We start from the raw sequence: 13,456 nt of genomic DNA on the forward strand, positions 1-13,456 counted from the left end.
GGCCGTTTTCGTTTCTAAATTTTGTTGTCGGCGGGGGTTCATGGAGCACTTTCTTTACCGCATCGAAGCGGCTTAATTGCCTTCTTTCGCTGCCTATCTCTTTTACTGGCGTTGCGTGGACTCGCGGAGTGAATGTCATTCTTAATAATGCACTTGGTAATGCATTAAAAGCAGTAAAACGCTTTAATTAGACGTTTTTACATGTCTTCATGCAAGTCTTTGCCAGTGCAAATTACCTCAGTCCCAATGCAATGCATACTATTTCGATGGTAAAAACGCTATATAACATTTATTATGCTTGCGCTTGACTAACAACGGATCGCATAACCATGGCTGCGATGCAAGTGAAACTATATGTATCCCACTTCTGACATGCACGCTGGGTCACTTAATTTACCTGTGAAGTTTTTATTAAAATTCCTGTTTTTATATAATATCTAAAAAGTCGATGAGTGTCAAACAAACGGGTCACAGAAAATTTTTAACTAATAGAAGAATATTGTGTGCGAAAAGTTTGGGAAGCACAGATTATAGGTTGGTACGTTTATATAATGACTTTTTGTCCTCATATTAACTCACTGCTTCCTAAATTTCGACATTATCACAACAAGGTAGTTGTTCTGTTATTAATCTAATGAGTGTATGCAAAAGCAGCTTTAGAGGTTTGATAAAATACCCTATTATTGTGCTATATATGCACCAGGCCATTAGTACTTATTCTTACAAACTCAGAGCTGGTAACTTTACAATAAACAAAAGCTACACTAGAATACACTTGGTTTCAATGCTTAATATGTTTCATTACATGGTCCAAACAAAGAAGCGGTTAATATGTGAAATATGCAAGGAAACGGTTATTAAGCGTGGAATGAGTTTTTGCAGAAGTGCACATTATTTCTTCATTTTAAACTACAAATAAAACGCGAAACTTCAGCTCTTTTTAAGAAAAGCACTTCTAAACATAGCAAGCAATATTTACCAACATCGTTAATATCAACAAGCGTCGAAGCGATAAACCTCGGTAATTTAGTTCCAGCAAATGCGTGCAGTTTTAGTCAGTTGAAGATGCAAACTGCTTGGTTTCCAAGAAACCCGGAAACAGCTATTATTGATGTCACTTTATGGCAATGGGCTGTCGATATTAAGACGAAAAGCTTTCAGTGTACATTAGATGATTGCATTGCTATATTTAGAGGGTGTGAGACGAAAATACACACATTTTGCGGTCATATTCCAAGACACCAATAAAGTATAATTTGTGACATATTTTTGTCCAGCCAACTTGAAATTCAATGTTAAAGCAAAATGCGGATATACAATTTTGTACAGCGAAGAGAAACTTCTTTTGTACACTCCGTGATCTTGGAAGCTAATCAACCACTCTTGAGATGAGACCAAGGGATTGAACTGTAAAAAGAACTGTTCATTTTTTAACTGCGTAATGTAGGAGTTGAAATTCAATTGACCAAAACTTACGCAGGCGACACACAGATTCCTCAAAATCGTTTGTGCACAAACAAAATATTCGACCGTCTTCGTCGCAACCATCATCCGAGCAGTACTCGTTTGCAATGCAACCAGTTTCGTCTGTAACAAAAATTAGTTAAAAAAATTGTTAATCTGGTGCACAATTAGATTATTACAGGTTTTTTTGTTATTTTATGTGAAATTCTGAGTGAAGTTGTGCCTTAGATCTTATACGTTTTGTTTCGGAAGATAGTTTAAACGCATATTACCGTGTGGTGACTTAACTTCCTGGAGATAAGCTTAATTGCCCCTCTTGCATGTTTTTACATTTTTTTATTAAGTATCTTTTAGGCACTGCCGAACCATAGGTAAAAGACCGTTTACCGTTTTCACATCTGCGACCGCTCCATCCAACATGACAATCGCATGTAAATGATCCGTTTGTGTTGATACAAGTTCCATTACCGCACGTTGTGTTGGATTCAAAGCACTCATCCAAGTCTGTAAATATCGAAAAACTAGTGAAATGAACCAAACAATTTTGCAGCAAACTATTGTCAATTTCAACGACTATAATTGTAAAACCATATTGCGCTCAGGCAATGCAATAGTTTACCGGGAGAATACGATTTCTATTCTTCCAAATTTTTTTACTGTACGTTCTTCGATTAAAACCAGAGATTCTATTGGCGTTTTTCAGCTATTGGCTTACCTTGGTCGCAATATTCTCCCATCCAGCCCTCATCGCACGAACATTCGTAAGTACCCTGAGTATTGACGCAATTTCCGTTGTTACAGTTTGGATTTAATGTCTCACATTCGTCCACATCTGCATTAAGAAAACAATTTACATCAGTTCTGATCTTTCAGTGCAGCAAAAATAACATAAATAGCACAAGAGGATGTCTTATGAAAATGTTTTAATGTAGATTTTGAGAGCCAAATGTCCACAAACCCCTACCAGCGCATGAAACAAACCCGAGGGCGCCAGAGAGTTAACAAAATTTCATAAATTTCGACGTCTGTTATACACCATCGCCAGTTGGATTCAAGTGGAGAAAATACAAATCGCCGTTGGTCCTGAGTTAACTAATTGCTATTATAAATACATCTCAACGTATTCCAACCACAGGGCATGGTTAGATACAAGACACCGAAAAAAAAATCATTGTACTGGCAACACCATATGGTCACAATTTCACACAGTGTTTTATCAAAACAGGAAAAAGGCAAATTTTCGTCATTTACCGACGTCACAGTTTTGGCCTGTCCACCCTTCCTGGCATTCGCATTCATATGAACCAGGTGTGTTGGTGCAACTCCCGTGTATACAGCTGGTGTTACTTTGACACTCGTCGATATCTGGATCGAATTAAAACAGAATTATTCAACTAAACCAACGTCATCGGCAGTGGAAAAGATTGGTACAAAACAGTTGTCAAACTTCACAAAAACCAGTCATGCAACTTAAATTTTAAGGGAGGTTCAAATTTAGTTATTTGTTTTTTTCGGGAGACACAATTGATGTCAACATGGACGGTTTCGAACAAGACCCAATGGTGATTAACCGAAAGCGTGTAAAATTATATTTTCAAAGATAAAATCCAATATACTTTTAAGTCCAAACTACTTACCTTCATCGCAAACTTCGCCGGTCCAGCCAAAATTGCAGTCGCATTCAAACGAACCACGCGTGTTCATGCAGTTCCCGTTATTGCAGACAGCTTCCGAAGACGAACACTCGTCTATGTCTAAGAATAAGAAACATACTATAAATGCAACAGAAAAGCTTCCCAACGGCTACGGTTGTTTTAGTAAGTCCCTTTTTGAGATTTCTGCAAATACTTATTGTACAAGATAGTATACAAGTGTTGTACAAAATCTCAAATTTTTGGACAAGCGCCCTGACAAACTCTTCCATCTAAACTCCAACTGACAGCGGAACCTTGGCTTATCAACAATATGCAAAACCACAATACAATTACAAATGTATTTATTTACCAAACTCGCATCGGCGACCTCTCCACCCATCGGGGCAAACACACTTGAACGATCCATACGTGTTGAGACAACGACCTTCGTAGCAGACCTCAGTAAGGCACTCGTTGAGATCTACAATTCACAGAAACCATTAGAGCTTCATTTTCACATTAAAACTACTCAAATGAAAAAATACGACTTGTGACATGTGGCAAACACGAAGGTCAGCATGATGACAATGGAAGCCCAAACTCATCACACAGAGATACAAATTCATAAATGCACCAAATTGCAAGCTACATGTTCCAGTTTGTGTTTACCTTGATCACAACGTGCTCCAGTCCACCCAGCGTTACATGAGCAAGTATAAGATCCGATCGTATTCACGCAAGTGCCTTGGTTGCAGTTGGTGGATGGCCATACACATTCATTCATGTCTGTACGTTTTAAACATTAGAAATCGATGAGAACTCATGTCTTGCAGCTAAAAAATGTGTGTTTTATTTCACAAACATTCAATAATTTCCGTCAGGAACACACCTTTGTTGCAGGTATTTCCCGTCCATCCGGCGTGACAAGAACACCTGAATGAACCGACCAAGTTTGTACAGGACCCGTGAATACAAGGTCTGTGTGAACACTCATTCACGTCTGCAATACAAATCGTTAAGTGTCTCATTTTTGTGATGTAGGAAGATGAGATATCACATAAAAAATCATACTCAAAAAGTGTGTTTAATGACACCAATGTTATTGGTGAAAATTAAATAAGCAATCATCGGTCAACCTTAGCTTAGATAGAAATCTAATTGCGTTGGAAACATTCTTTTTTTGTAAACTACTAACAGTCAGTGGCGTATTTTGAATCTAAACCGGGGCACAAAAGGTTTTTGTTGAGCTGACAGGTGACCAAAATAATCGCCGTCTAGTTGTCAATAATACCGTCATCCTCAAGCTGACTGTATTAGCGTAATTTGCAGAAAAGTATATCAAACAACGAAGTACAAAAAGTACAGCCCAGTGAAATCAGTGAAGATATGTAAAGTTAAACAAGCCTCGCCTAATGTGATTTGCTTTGATGTAAGTTGCTTATTTGTGCTAAATGATTGTTCCTGAAAGGCCTTTAGAACAGAAAATTTTGCTAGAATCTAGAGTAAAATAAAACTACGCGTTACCTTTAACACAAAGGCAATAGCAGTTTTGCTATAGTCTAATAACATTGGGTGCAATGCCACGTCACCAATCGAATCAGACCAAAAGCTTGTGGTGATATGTACCACGTGACCGCATGTGGTGTTTGTTACGCCCAGGATAAAAAGATTGGTGACGGTGAAGGAAGAGGGATTAGAACAAGTGTTTCTTTTTCAAAATAAGCCTTTTTAAGGCTTCGGCACCTTTTTTAAAAAAACGATGCAGATGAAGCGCATTTACGAACTTTAAATGGTTAGTCTAAAAAGGAAAGCCAGAGCTAAAATGCTGTTTATCATATAAAGTAGACGTTTCGAACTCTTACTGGGTTCATCATCAGTACTATAATGAACTGCTTGCAAAAAAGGGTCAAGGTGAAGAGGGGACTCAGCAGCAGGCAGAAGGGAACAACAATAATATCAAAAATGGTTACTTTTTCACATTTAAACGTAACAAAAGTTACATCATGTAGACATCAAAAAATCCACCAACTCTATTTAATCTCGGCCTTTCCCAACACAGCTACAAACATTTTACCTTGCTGGCAGTGGCTCCCGGTCCATCCTTCGTTGCATGCGCAGTAGTAAGAGCCGACAGAGTTCACACATTTTCCGTGTATGCAACTCACTGTTACGCACTCGTTATTATCTGTAAAGTAAGAAGCATTCTTTTACTTAAGCAATGGTCAACACGACGATTTTATGTTGTCTTTACGAAATAGGTAAATATACACAGTGGACAATTTTTCGACAAAATCCCACGTAAAAACCAAACGTTTGTACCTAAGTTTGCCTGATTTCAAGATTAAGATCAAATTTCGTTGACGTCGCACAACTTACGTAAACTTGCAAAACCAGACAAGTAAAAATTATACATCCCCGAAAATTTAGGAAATTTCTTAAAATAATTCGACCTTTCCCTTTAAACTATTGTGTCGCCTACGAGACGGACGTGCATTGTCAGAATGTTTCCTGGTCAATTCCATTCGCTGACAAGTTTGCCACCCCAGTTATACACCAACGGCATTTACCCCACGTAGGTGATGTTATGGATAAAATATTTGTTACAGAAACCAGTTTTATAGACTAAAAATAACCCAACCTTGACAAGTCGTGCCTGAGAATCCGGTTCTGCATTTGCAAGTGTATCCTTTGTACTTATTGACGCACCGGTATGTTCCCGCACGGTTGCAAGGTTTGTAGTAGCTGCATTGGCCTAATGGCAAAACCATACATTACTCGGAAAACTTAAACCTTTAAATATCTCTTACTTGTCAGCCGTCTCCAGTAGTTTCTCTGTTTGAAAAGACAGTGTTTGATTGAGGTTAATGCTGTTACGTTTTAAAACATCACGTATACGTGTGGTACATACCGCTGTCGTTCCGTCGCCGTGAACTTCACGAATTTCCTCGTAGTTGCACGTTTCGTCGTAGCATTCTTCGCGTAGATCGCGTTTACCACGAGAAAGAAACGTGGATGCGGATTCTTTGTTCACGAAAACTAAAAAAAAACGCACAGTATTTAAATAGCAAATTTCGCAGAAAAATCGTTAAGAGTTCTAAAAATTTTAATTAATATATGCTAGTATTGGTTGTTATTCTGTTTTTGCCGTGATTTGCATCTATGGTGCATGTCCTAGATTCTTCTATCACCTACCTACTTCGGCTTCTAAAACATGACATACAGCAGCAAGAAGCAAAACGCGTGAAATGATCTCCTTGAAGATTGACATCTTGTTGGTTGGATGTTATAGTCACCTGTGGTTGCACTCATTTTATAGGCGATGTCAAACTTCCAGCTCCCCAGGCGAAGTCGACAAAACACGCATTTGATTTTCCAGCGGGAACTTTTGCGTGGGTGGCCTTTTCGGATACGATGTTTTCAATTGCACAATCTGTGCGAATGAAATGTCATGCTACTCTAAACTTGTCATTAATACGGTGTATTTGACATTAAGAAACATAAGCTTTGCTGACGAAAAAGTATACATTTGTGCTTTAGCTATTTACAGTTAACCTAAATTCATGACAAAAAAGCAAATCATGAAGCAGTAATCGGAGTCACTGCCAAATTGAAAAAAGGGTCTTAAATATTTTTCATTGTAATTAAACGCAAAAATCTCTCCGCAATGCAGAGAAACACTGGCGAAACCCAGGTCCGCAATGAGTTGCTAAAATTAAATATGGTTTCCAGTCTTGTTGCAAAATGCTTGAATGTTTTTTAATGTACAAATTTCATTGATAAATTTCGTTGCGCGCTTACTCTGACAACATCAAGTAACCAAATTCGCGTTAGAGAACGCCGAATTAGAGGTATTTAATCTAGCCACGAGCTTATAGCTAATAATTACAACCACATATTTTGCAGACGCCACGAAAAGAACTAAGTTTAGCCTGAAGCATTTGAATACCATTTTATGAATCACTCTGGGATTTCCTGTTTGGTTTGAAAGCCCGCAAAGCGTGAGTTACAAGCATGCAGCACTGGCAAGACACTAAAGGTTGCTTTGGCCTAAAACGATCGGTTGTGCGAAATGCTCATAATAATGGTGCTGAGCTTTGCCAGAAAAGCGTTTGTTTTATTTCCAATAGAGAAAAACGTGTTTATATTCAGCGATATTGTGGTTAATCTATATATGAAGCTTTTGCGTAAATCATGATGTTGGAATTCGCTTTTTTATCTGGTCCAGGCAAACACGGTATATACAGTTCGTTCCAGTCGACATCAATTAAAAAACTGTTTATTTAACAATTACCAAAAATCCCCCTTGCGAACCGCGTATAGATGATTAACAAGCAATTTTATGTGAGATCCTTCGACTGTTGTCTATACAGGACTAACCATTTTGGCCGTAACAAAGGACTCATTAATCTCCATTGCTGTTAAAGAGTTGCTTGTAATGATTGATCTTGCTTGCTTTTGTAAACGACTCGATACCGGCTTTGTTTTCACACTTCGTTTTCCTAACGTACATGAAATACTTCATTTGTCGCAAAGGTCGTGTTTTTGTTTTCCAATTTTCATTTTCACCTTTTCTTATTTACTCAAATATTTTTCTTATTTGTTTCCAACGCGTTTTTTTGTATTATTATTTGATTCACCCGCATTTCACATTTATGTTTGTTTCATGGGATATAGTTGTTCTTGCATGGAAAACGTGTGACCCGCTGAGTGGCTGAGATGCGAGGCCAGCAGTTAAAGTTCGGGCGGTTTTCTGATGAAGGCATGTGAAGAGGTTGTTTGTTGTGGGTGGAGCATAATCATGTTTTTATTTAAAACCACAAAGAAACACACGTTCTATCACCTACTAAATCCAAAACAAATTAACTAGATCAATTATTTTTAACCTATGGGTCTCCCAAAACAATTTTTTTAAGGAGGTCGCTGTTAGGGTTTTGTTGGTTTCTGTACGTGCAAGGTGGAAAAGCGACTAAAAACGAACAACAAGCATTTGTTCATATCAACAAACTTCCAGGTGGTATCTTCCAATTAACTTGTGCTGCGCGCAACCAACTGTAGTTAAGCCAAACCCCATCGTTCGCGTGCCCATATATGATTGAATTCACAAGACATTGCAAATACCTTGTACAAGTGACTGACAAGGTAACACCTAGAAACCACGTAATTTGTGTATGGTGCATGGTAACGAAAAAAGGTTGACAAAAGCGGCGACGGGTTTTATTTATGGAGATATGAAACTAGCTTGGCCAAATACACATCAAAACTGGACACGAAAAGCGTGCGAAAGCGTAAGATGATTTGCATTGCTATCTTTAAACTCGGCTCCGAATGTGCGGGACGAAAAGATTAACATTTTGCAGTCTTTTACGAAGACACTCATGCAGTTATTATTTGTCGCATGATCTTTTTTCAGCGAAAAAATCTTCAGGCGTTTCGTGGCCTTGGGAGTTAACCAACCACCCTCGAAATGAGTCCAAGCGACTGAACTATAGAAAAAAAACGGTTAAAGTTTAACAACATAAAGTGGGAATTTGATTGACCAAAACTTACGCAGTCTACACACAGGCAATTCAAACTCTTTCGTGCACGAACAAAGTAAACGACCGGAATCATCACAACCGTTTACTGAACAGATCTTCCTTTCAATGCAATCAGTTTCGTCTGAACACAAACAGAAACTAATTAATTTACAGTTATTAAATAGCAAAATTGTGAACCTGGTGCACTTCAGAAATGTTAGATAACCAGTTATTAAGGCACATTACAGCCGGACAACGACGTTCTGTTGTATGAGTTTATTTCTCGAGTACCTAATTGTATATAAATATGTTTTTGGTTGTCATTTGACATGTATGTTAAAAATGCGCCTATTTGTGTATAGTAAGTTCATACTTAACGGAATCATATCATTTCTGTTGCAACAGGCTTAAAATATTTCTTTTGTATCATTTCAACAACGCGTATATTTGTAAGTTTGTAAAGTTTCGAGTTATACAAAACCGTATACGTAAATATATTGTACATGACCATTTACCGCTTTCGCATCTACGACCGCTCCAGCCAACGTAACAATCGCATATAAATGATCCGATGATGTTCGTACAAATTCCGTTACCGCACGTCTTGTTGGAGTCCTGGCATTCATCTAAGTCTGTAACAGTAATAACCAACTGAAAACAACCCATAACTTACGGTTTCAGCAACTATACAGTCTGTTAATCCAAGCCTTCTGTTGTAAAACATAAGAACAAAGACACAAAGTGGGTTTCTTAAATAATTAAATCCAATCGACTTCAGTGGATCCCAAGGCCAAAAAAGATTTCGCTAAAACTTTTCTTATTTAACCATTATACAAGAGCGTTTGCCAACGCCTTCAGTTGTTTACTTGCCTTGTTCGCAATATGCTCCAATCCAGCCCTCATCACAGGAGCATTTGTAAGTATCCTGTATATTGACGCAAGTTCCGGAGTTGCAGGTTGTATCAAATGTCACACATTCGTCGATATCTGCATTGGAAAAACTTTTCATGGTTTTGAGGCAACCAACACTAGGTCGCAGTCAACACAACAAAACCACAAGCGTTCGTCATCTGCATCAATATTACATGGATGTTGTGTTTCTTTAATTTCGCCAGAATCTTTCCCTCTACAATAGGCATCGTCATTCTACCAGCGACACCAATATATGTTGATAAGTAGTCAATAATATTTCAGAAGTTTCAAATTGATGTCAGCTGATTTATTAATGTCGAAAAGTCGATTTCTCCTGCAAATTATTGACTACATGGGTTAATGTGGACGCGACGGGCGACGTGCAAAAAAATCAGTCAAGGCGTTTTGTTATTTACCGACGTTACAGTTTTGGCCTGTCCATCCTTCCTGGCATTCGCATTCAAATGAACCAGGTGTGTTGGTACAATTCCCGTGTATACAGCTGGTGTTACTTTGACACTCGTCGATATCTGGATCGAATTAGAATAGTAAGAATTACCAAATAAAAATTGTTGAGCAATGGCATGAAAAAAGTGTGCATTAAAAAGTTGTTATACCACAAATGTTACACCTACAAGAGATAGGACGAAATTGTCAACATACCAGTTATAGAAATCACATTCTACGGGAATTTAAGTCAGGTGTGTCGTGCAACAGTATGGCAAGTTTGTTTCAGCACGAATTTTCCTTTAGACAATCGTTAGTAGTTACGAGCTAACGGAATTTCATGTTTGCCGACAGGATCTAAATACATTTATAATAAACGTACTTACCTTCATGACACACTTGTCCGGTCCAGCCTTCGTTGCACTCACAGTAAAAAGAACCGCGCGTGTTTATACAGTTCCCGTTATTGCAAATATCTACCGAAGATGAACATTCATCTATATCTGTGTATAACAGAAAATAATAAACTAAATATACAATAACACAGAAATGCATTTTCCCCAGCCTTCTTTTTTGATAATTTCTTTTTCAATGGTGAAATTGTGTTCGTTGCAAATAGTTAGCATTAAAAACACTCCATTTACAACAACAGGGAATTTTTAGTTTCCCATATGATTCATACGTCAGGGACAAGCGAAATTGTCATTGAAACAACAATACAGTTTTTAAAAAAGTATTCATTTACCAAACTCGCATCTGCGACCCTCCCATCCTTCAGGGCAAATACACTTGAACGATCCCAACGTGTTGAGACACCGACCTTCGTAGCAAACTTGGGTAAAACACTCGTTGAGATCTACAAAATCAGAAACGCACCGTTTATACCAGACGTAAGGAACTCCGGTCCGTTTGATCTTCCAGTCCGACCCCGCCAAACTTAGGTTTGTAATCGGTATAGGTCAAGAACATAGTTGATAATGCAGTTTAATGCAATTTCTATACACGTGTTGTTTTTTTGCTTTTCAGGTCCAACGTTTAAACTTTACTAATTGTAAATTGGTAAGTTAATAAATATAGGGAAAATATTTTGTGTCTGCTTTATACTTACATGACCCGTTTGACCGCCAGTCATTTCATGCTTATTTCTGAGCCGTAAGTCGAAACTTTGCGCGCCCCTGGTTTATACCCTTTCCGAACGGTTAGCTGCATTGATACGTTACAAATGCAAATACTTGTCACGTACAGGAACAAACACACAAATACATCAAATAGCAAGCTACATATCCCAGTTCGTGTTTACCTTGATCACAACGTGCTCCAGTCCACCCAGCATTACACGAGCAAGTATAAGATCCGATCGTATTCACGCAAGTGCCGTGATTGCAGTTGGTGGATGGCCGTAAACATTCATTCCTTTCTGTTTATTCAAAACACCACAAAATCAAATAGGATGCTAAAATATTGCAAGATTTTATTCTATTCAAATTAAGTAACAATGTAGGTGAGGTCAAGTTGTGATGTCACACCAAGGTACAATTATGCAGGCTGGACCATAGCACCCTCACTATGCACTTATAGACCTTATGCAAATCATGCGTAACGGAGGACGCTAATAGTTTTCCAGCTAAAATAATGTGTAGAGTGTTGGTTATTTCTCCAAATTTTTAGGGTTTTCCGTCAGAACACACCTTTGTTGCAGGTATTTCCCGTCCATCCGGCGTGACAAGAACACCTGAATGAACCGACCAAGTTTGTACAGGAGCCGTGAACACAAGGTTTGCGCGAACACTCATTCACGTCTGCAAACGTATGATGAGAGTGAGTAAAACGGCAATTATTTTCAGTCAGTCATTTGTCTACATGTGAGTTACGTTTTCGTACGGTTTAAAGGTACAAAAATGACAAAAAAATGTATATGTGTTCACAGACACAAATATAATTGTGCAAATAGTTAATTGACTTCAGGAACCATTGGTCAACCACAGCCTGAATGCTGATGGACGTTTCATTGCATCGGTAAATTACATTTTCGTTAGCCAAAGGTATGTGGTTCCGCATGGTCGGAACTTTCCTGATTATGGTAAATAAGCATCAAGACGAAAGAAATAATATACACATTCGGGAGCAAAACAATTGTGTTAAAAAGTCTTTTTAATAAATCTATTAACGCCGGTATAATAAATTTTGATCCTTTACAACAATTTTACCTTGTCGACAGTGGTTTCCGGTCCATCCTCTGTTACATGAGCAGTAGTAGGAGCCGATAGTATTTACGCATCTACCGTGCCCGCAGCTAACTCTTGTGCACTCGTTATTATCTGCAAAAATGCATTTTATACCGGCATATCTCACGTTTGTGACAACGCGTCGTAAGAGCGTTTGCTTTTGTATAAATATAAGAACTATAATTTATACAACAAAATTCACTGCCAACCTTGACAATTCCTGCCCGAAAATCCGGTTCTGCATTTGCACGTGTATCCTCTGTACCTATTGACGCACTGGTATGTGCCCGCACGGTTGCAAGGTTTGTAGTAGTTACACTGATCTGTAGGCAAAACTATGCATTCTTTGGCAAACCGTCAAACTCAAATACTTACCTGTTAGTTGTTTCCAGTAGTTTTGCTGTAAAAAAGGATATGTGGTCAAAGTTATTGCATTTCAAGCCTCAAGTAATACATACCGCGTATATTCCATCGCCGTGAACTTCACGAATTTCCTCAAAACTGCAGGTCTCGCTGTAGCATTCTTCCTGTAAGTCACGTTTGCCTCGAGAAAGAAACTTCGACGCCGTCTCCTTGTTCACGAAAACTAAATAGACACGAACGATAATTACGGACAAAAAAATTCGTGCAAAATTAAAATATATGCAAGAAACGTCAACACAATTTCAAGTTTAGATTTTCAATCCATTGACTTTAAACTTGAGACGCTAATTTGGAACGACTAAACATTGAGTACAAAACCAATAGCTTTATTAACTGGCTATACATGAGAATACATTGTTGGCTTACACTAGAAATTTGCTATTGGGAATTTTCTTTAGATTAAGACTAACAACCCCACTCACTTTACCAAGCGACTCATTTTATTTTTAGATAATAATTAAGTCTGTTATTGTTGTTTGCATAGATTTGATTCAAACCAATCCAAGACACTTCCGATACATACTTTCTTCGACTCCCAATACGTAACATACAATGGAAAGAAGCAAAACGCCTTCGAAGATTTGTTTAATGACCGACACCATGATAGTTAAGCTCGTTGGATAACAAGCGCCGATCTGCGGTCAGACGCCTTTTATCGGCTCATGTCGTGAAACTCAGTAGACGAAACTGCTACTACCCCAGGCGCAGTTAATAAAAAGAAGCATTAGATTTTCCTCGGGAAACTTTTGCGCTGGCCCTGGTCGCACTTCCGTGCCAAACCCAATAACAAAGCTACTCGTTTGTTGTTAGAAATTATCACTCCAACAACGTAACA

At 38.3% G+C, this 13,456-nt stretch overlaps 2 protein-coding genes across 3 annotated transcripts; both read right to left on the reverse strand.

Annotated features, from left to right (window-relative positions):
* Positions 1-867: 867 nt before the first annotated feature.
* Positions 868-13,248, reverse strand: LOC145897348 (uncharacterized). Of its 2 annotated transcripts, none has more exons than XM_082985602.1 (14): positions 13,145-13,248; positions 12,657-12,784; positions 12,574-12,598; positions 12,408-12,521; positions 12,181-12,291; positions 11,662-11,772; positions 11,274-11,390; positions 10,719-10,829; positions 10,360-10,476; positions 2,716-2,829; positions 2,180-2,296; positions 1,852-1,968; positions 1,477-1,587; positions 868-1,407 (listed from the first exon to the last, which is right to left on the reverse strand). In XM_082985602.1, the coding sequence occupies exons 1-14, from the start codon at positions 13,221-13,223 to the stop codon at positions 1,370-1,372; spliced, it is 1,410 nt and encodes a 469-aa protein (XP_082841728.1). In that variant the 5' UTR covers positions 13,224-13,248; the 3' UTR covers positions 868-1,369. The 2 variants fall into 2 exon arrangements, with proteins under 2 accessions (XP_082841728.1, XP_082841727.1); XM_082985601.1 differs by lacking the exons at positions 868-1,407; positions 1,477-1,587; positions 1,852-1,968; positions 2,180-2,296; positions 2,716-2,829 and adding exons at positions 8,309-8,581; positions 8,646-8,756; positions 9,130-9,246; positions 9,485-9,601; positions 9,943-10,056.
* Positions 2,926-6,422, reverse strand: LOC145899731 (uncharacterized). Its single transcript, XM_082988632.1, has 10 exons — positions 6,291-6,422; positions 6,007-6,134; positions 5,906-5,930; positions 5,737-5,850; positions 5,173-5,283; positions 3,988-4,098; positions 3,768-3,884; positions 3,469-3,579; positions 3,102-3,218; positions 2,926-2,933 (listed from the first exon to the last, which is right to left on the reverse strand). Exons 1-10 carry the CDS (start codon positions 6,364-6,366, stop codon positions 2,926-2,928), a joined length of 918 nt encoding a protein of 305 aa, XP_082844758.1. The 5' UTR covers positions 6,367-6,422.
* Positions 13,249-13,456: the final 208 nt, after the last annotated feature.

This window comes from Ascidia mentula, chromosome 4, assembly GCF_947561715.1.
Source record: "Ascidia mentula chromosome 4, kaAscMent1.1, whole genome shotgun sequence".
Classification (NCBI taxonomy): Eukaryota; Metazoa; Chordata; class Ascidiacea; order Phlebobranchia; family Ascidiidae; genus Ascidia; species Ascidia mentula.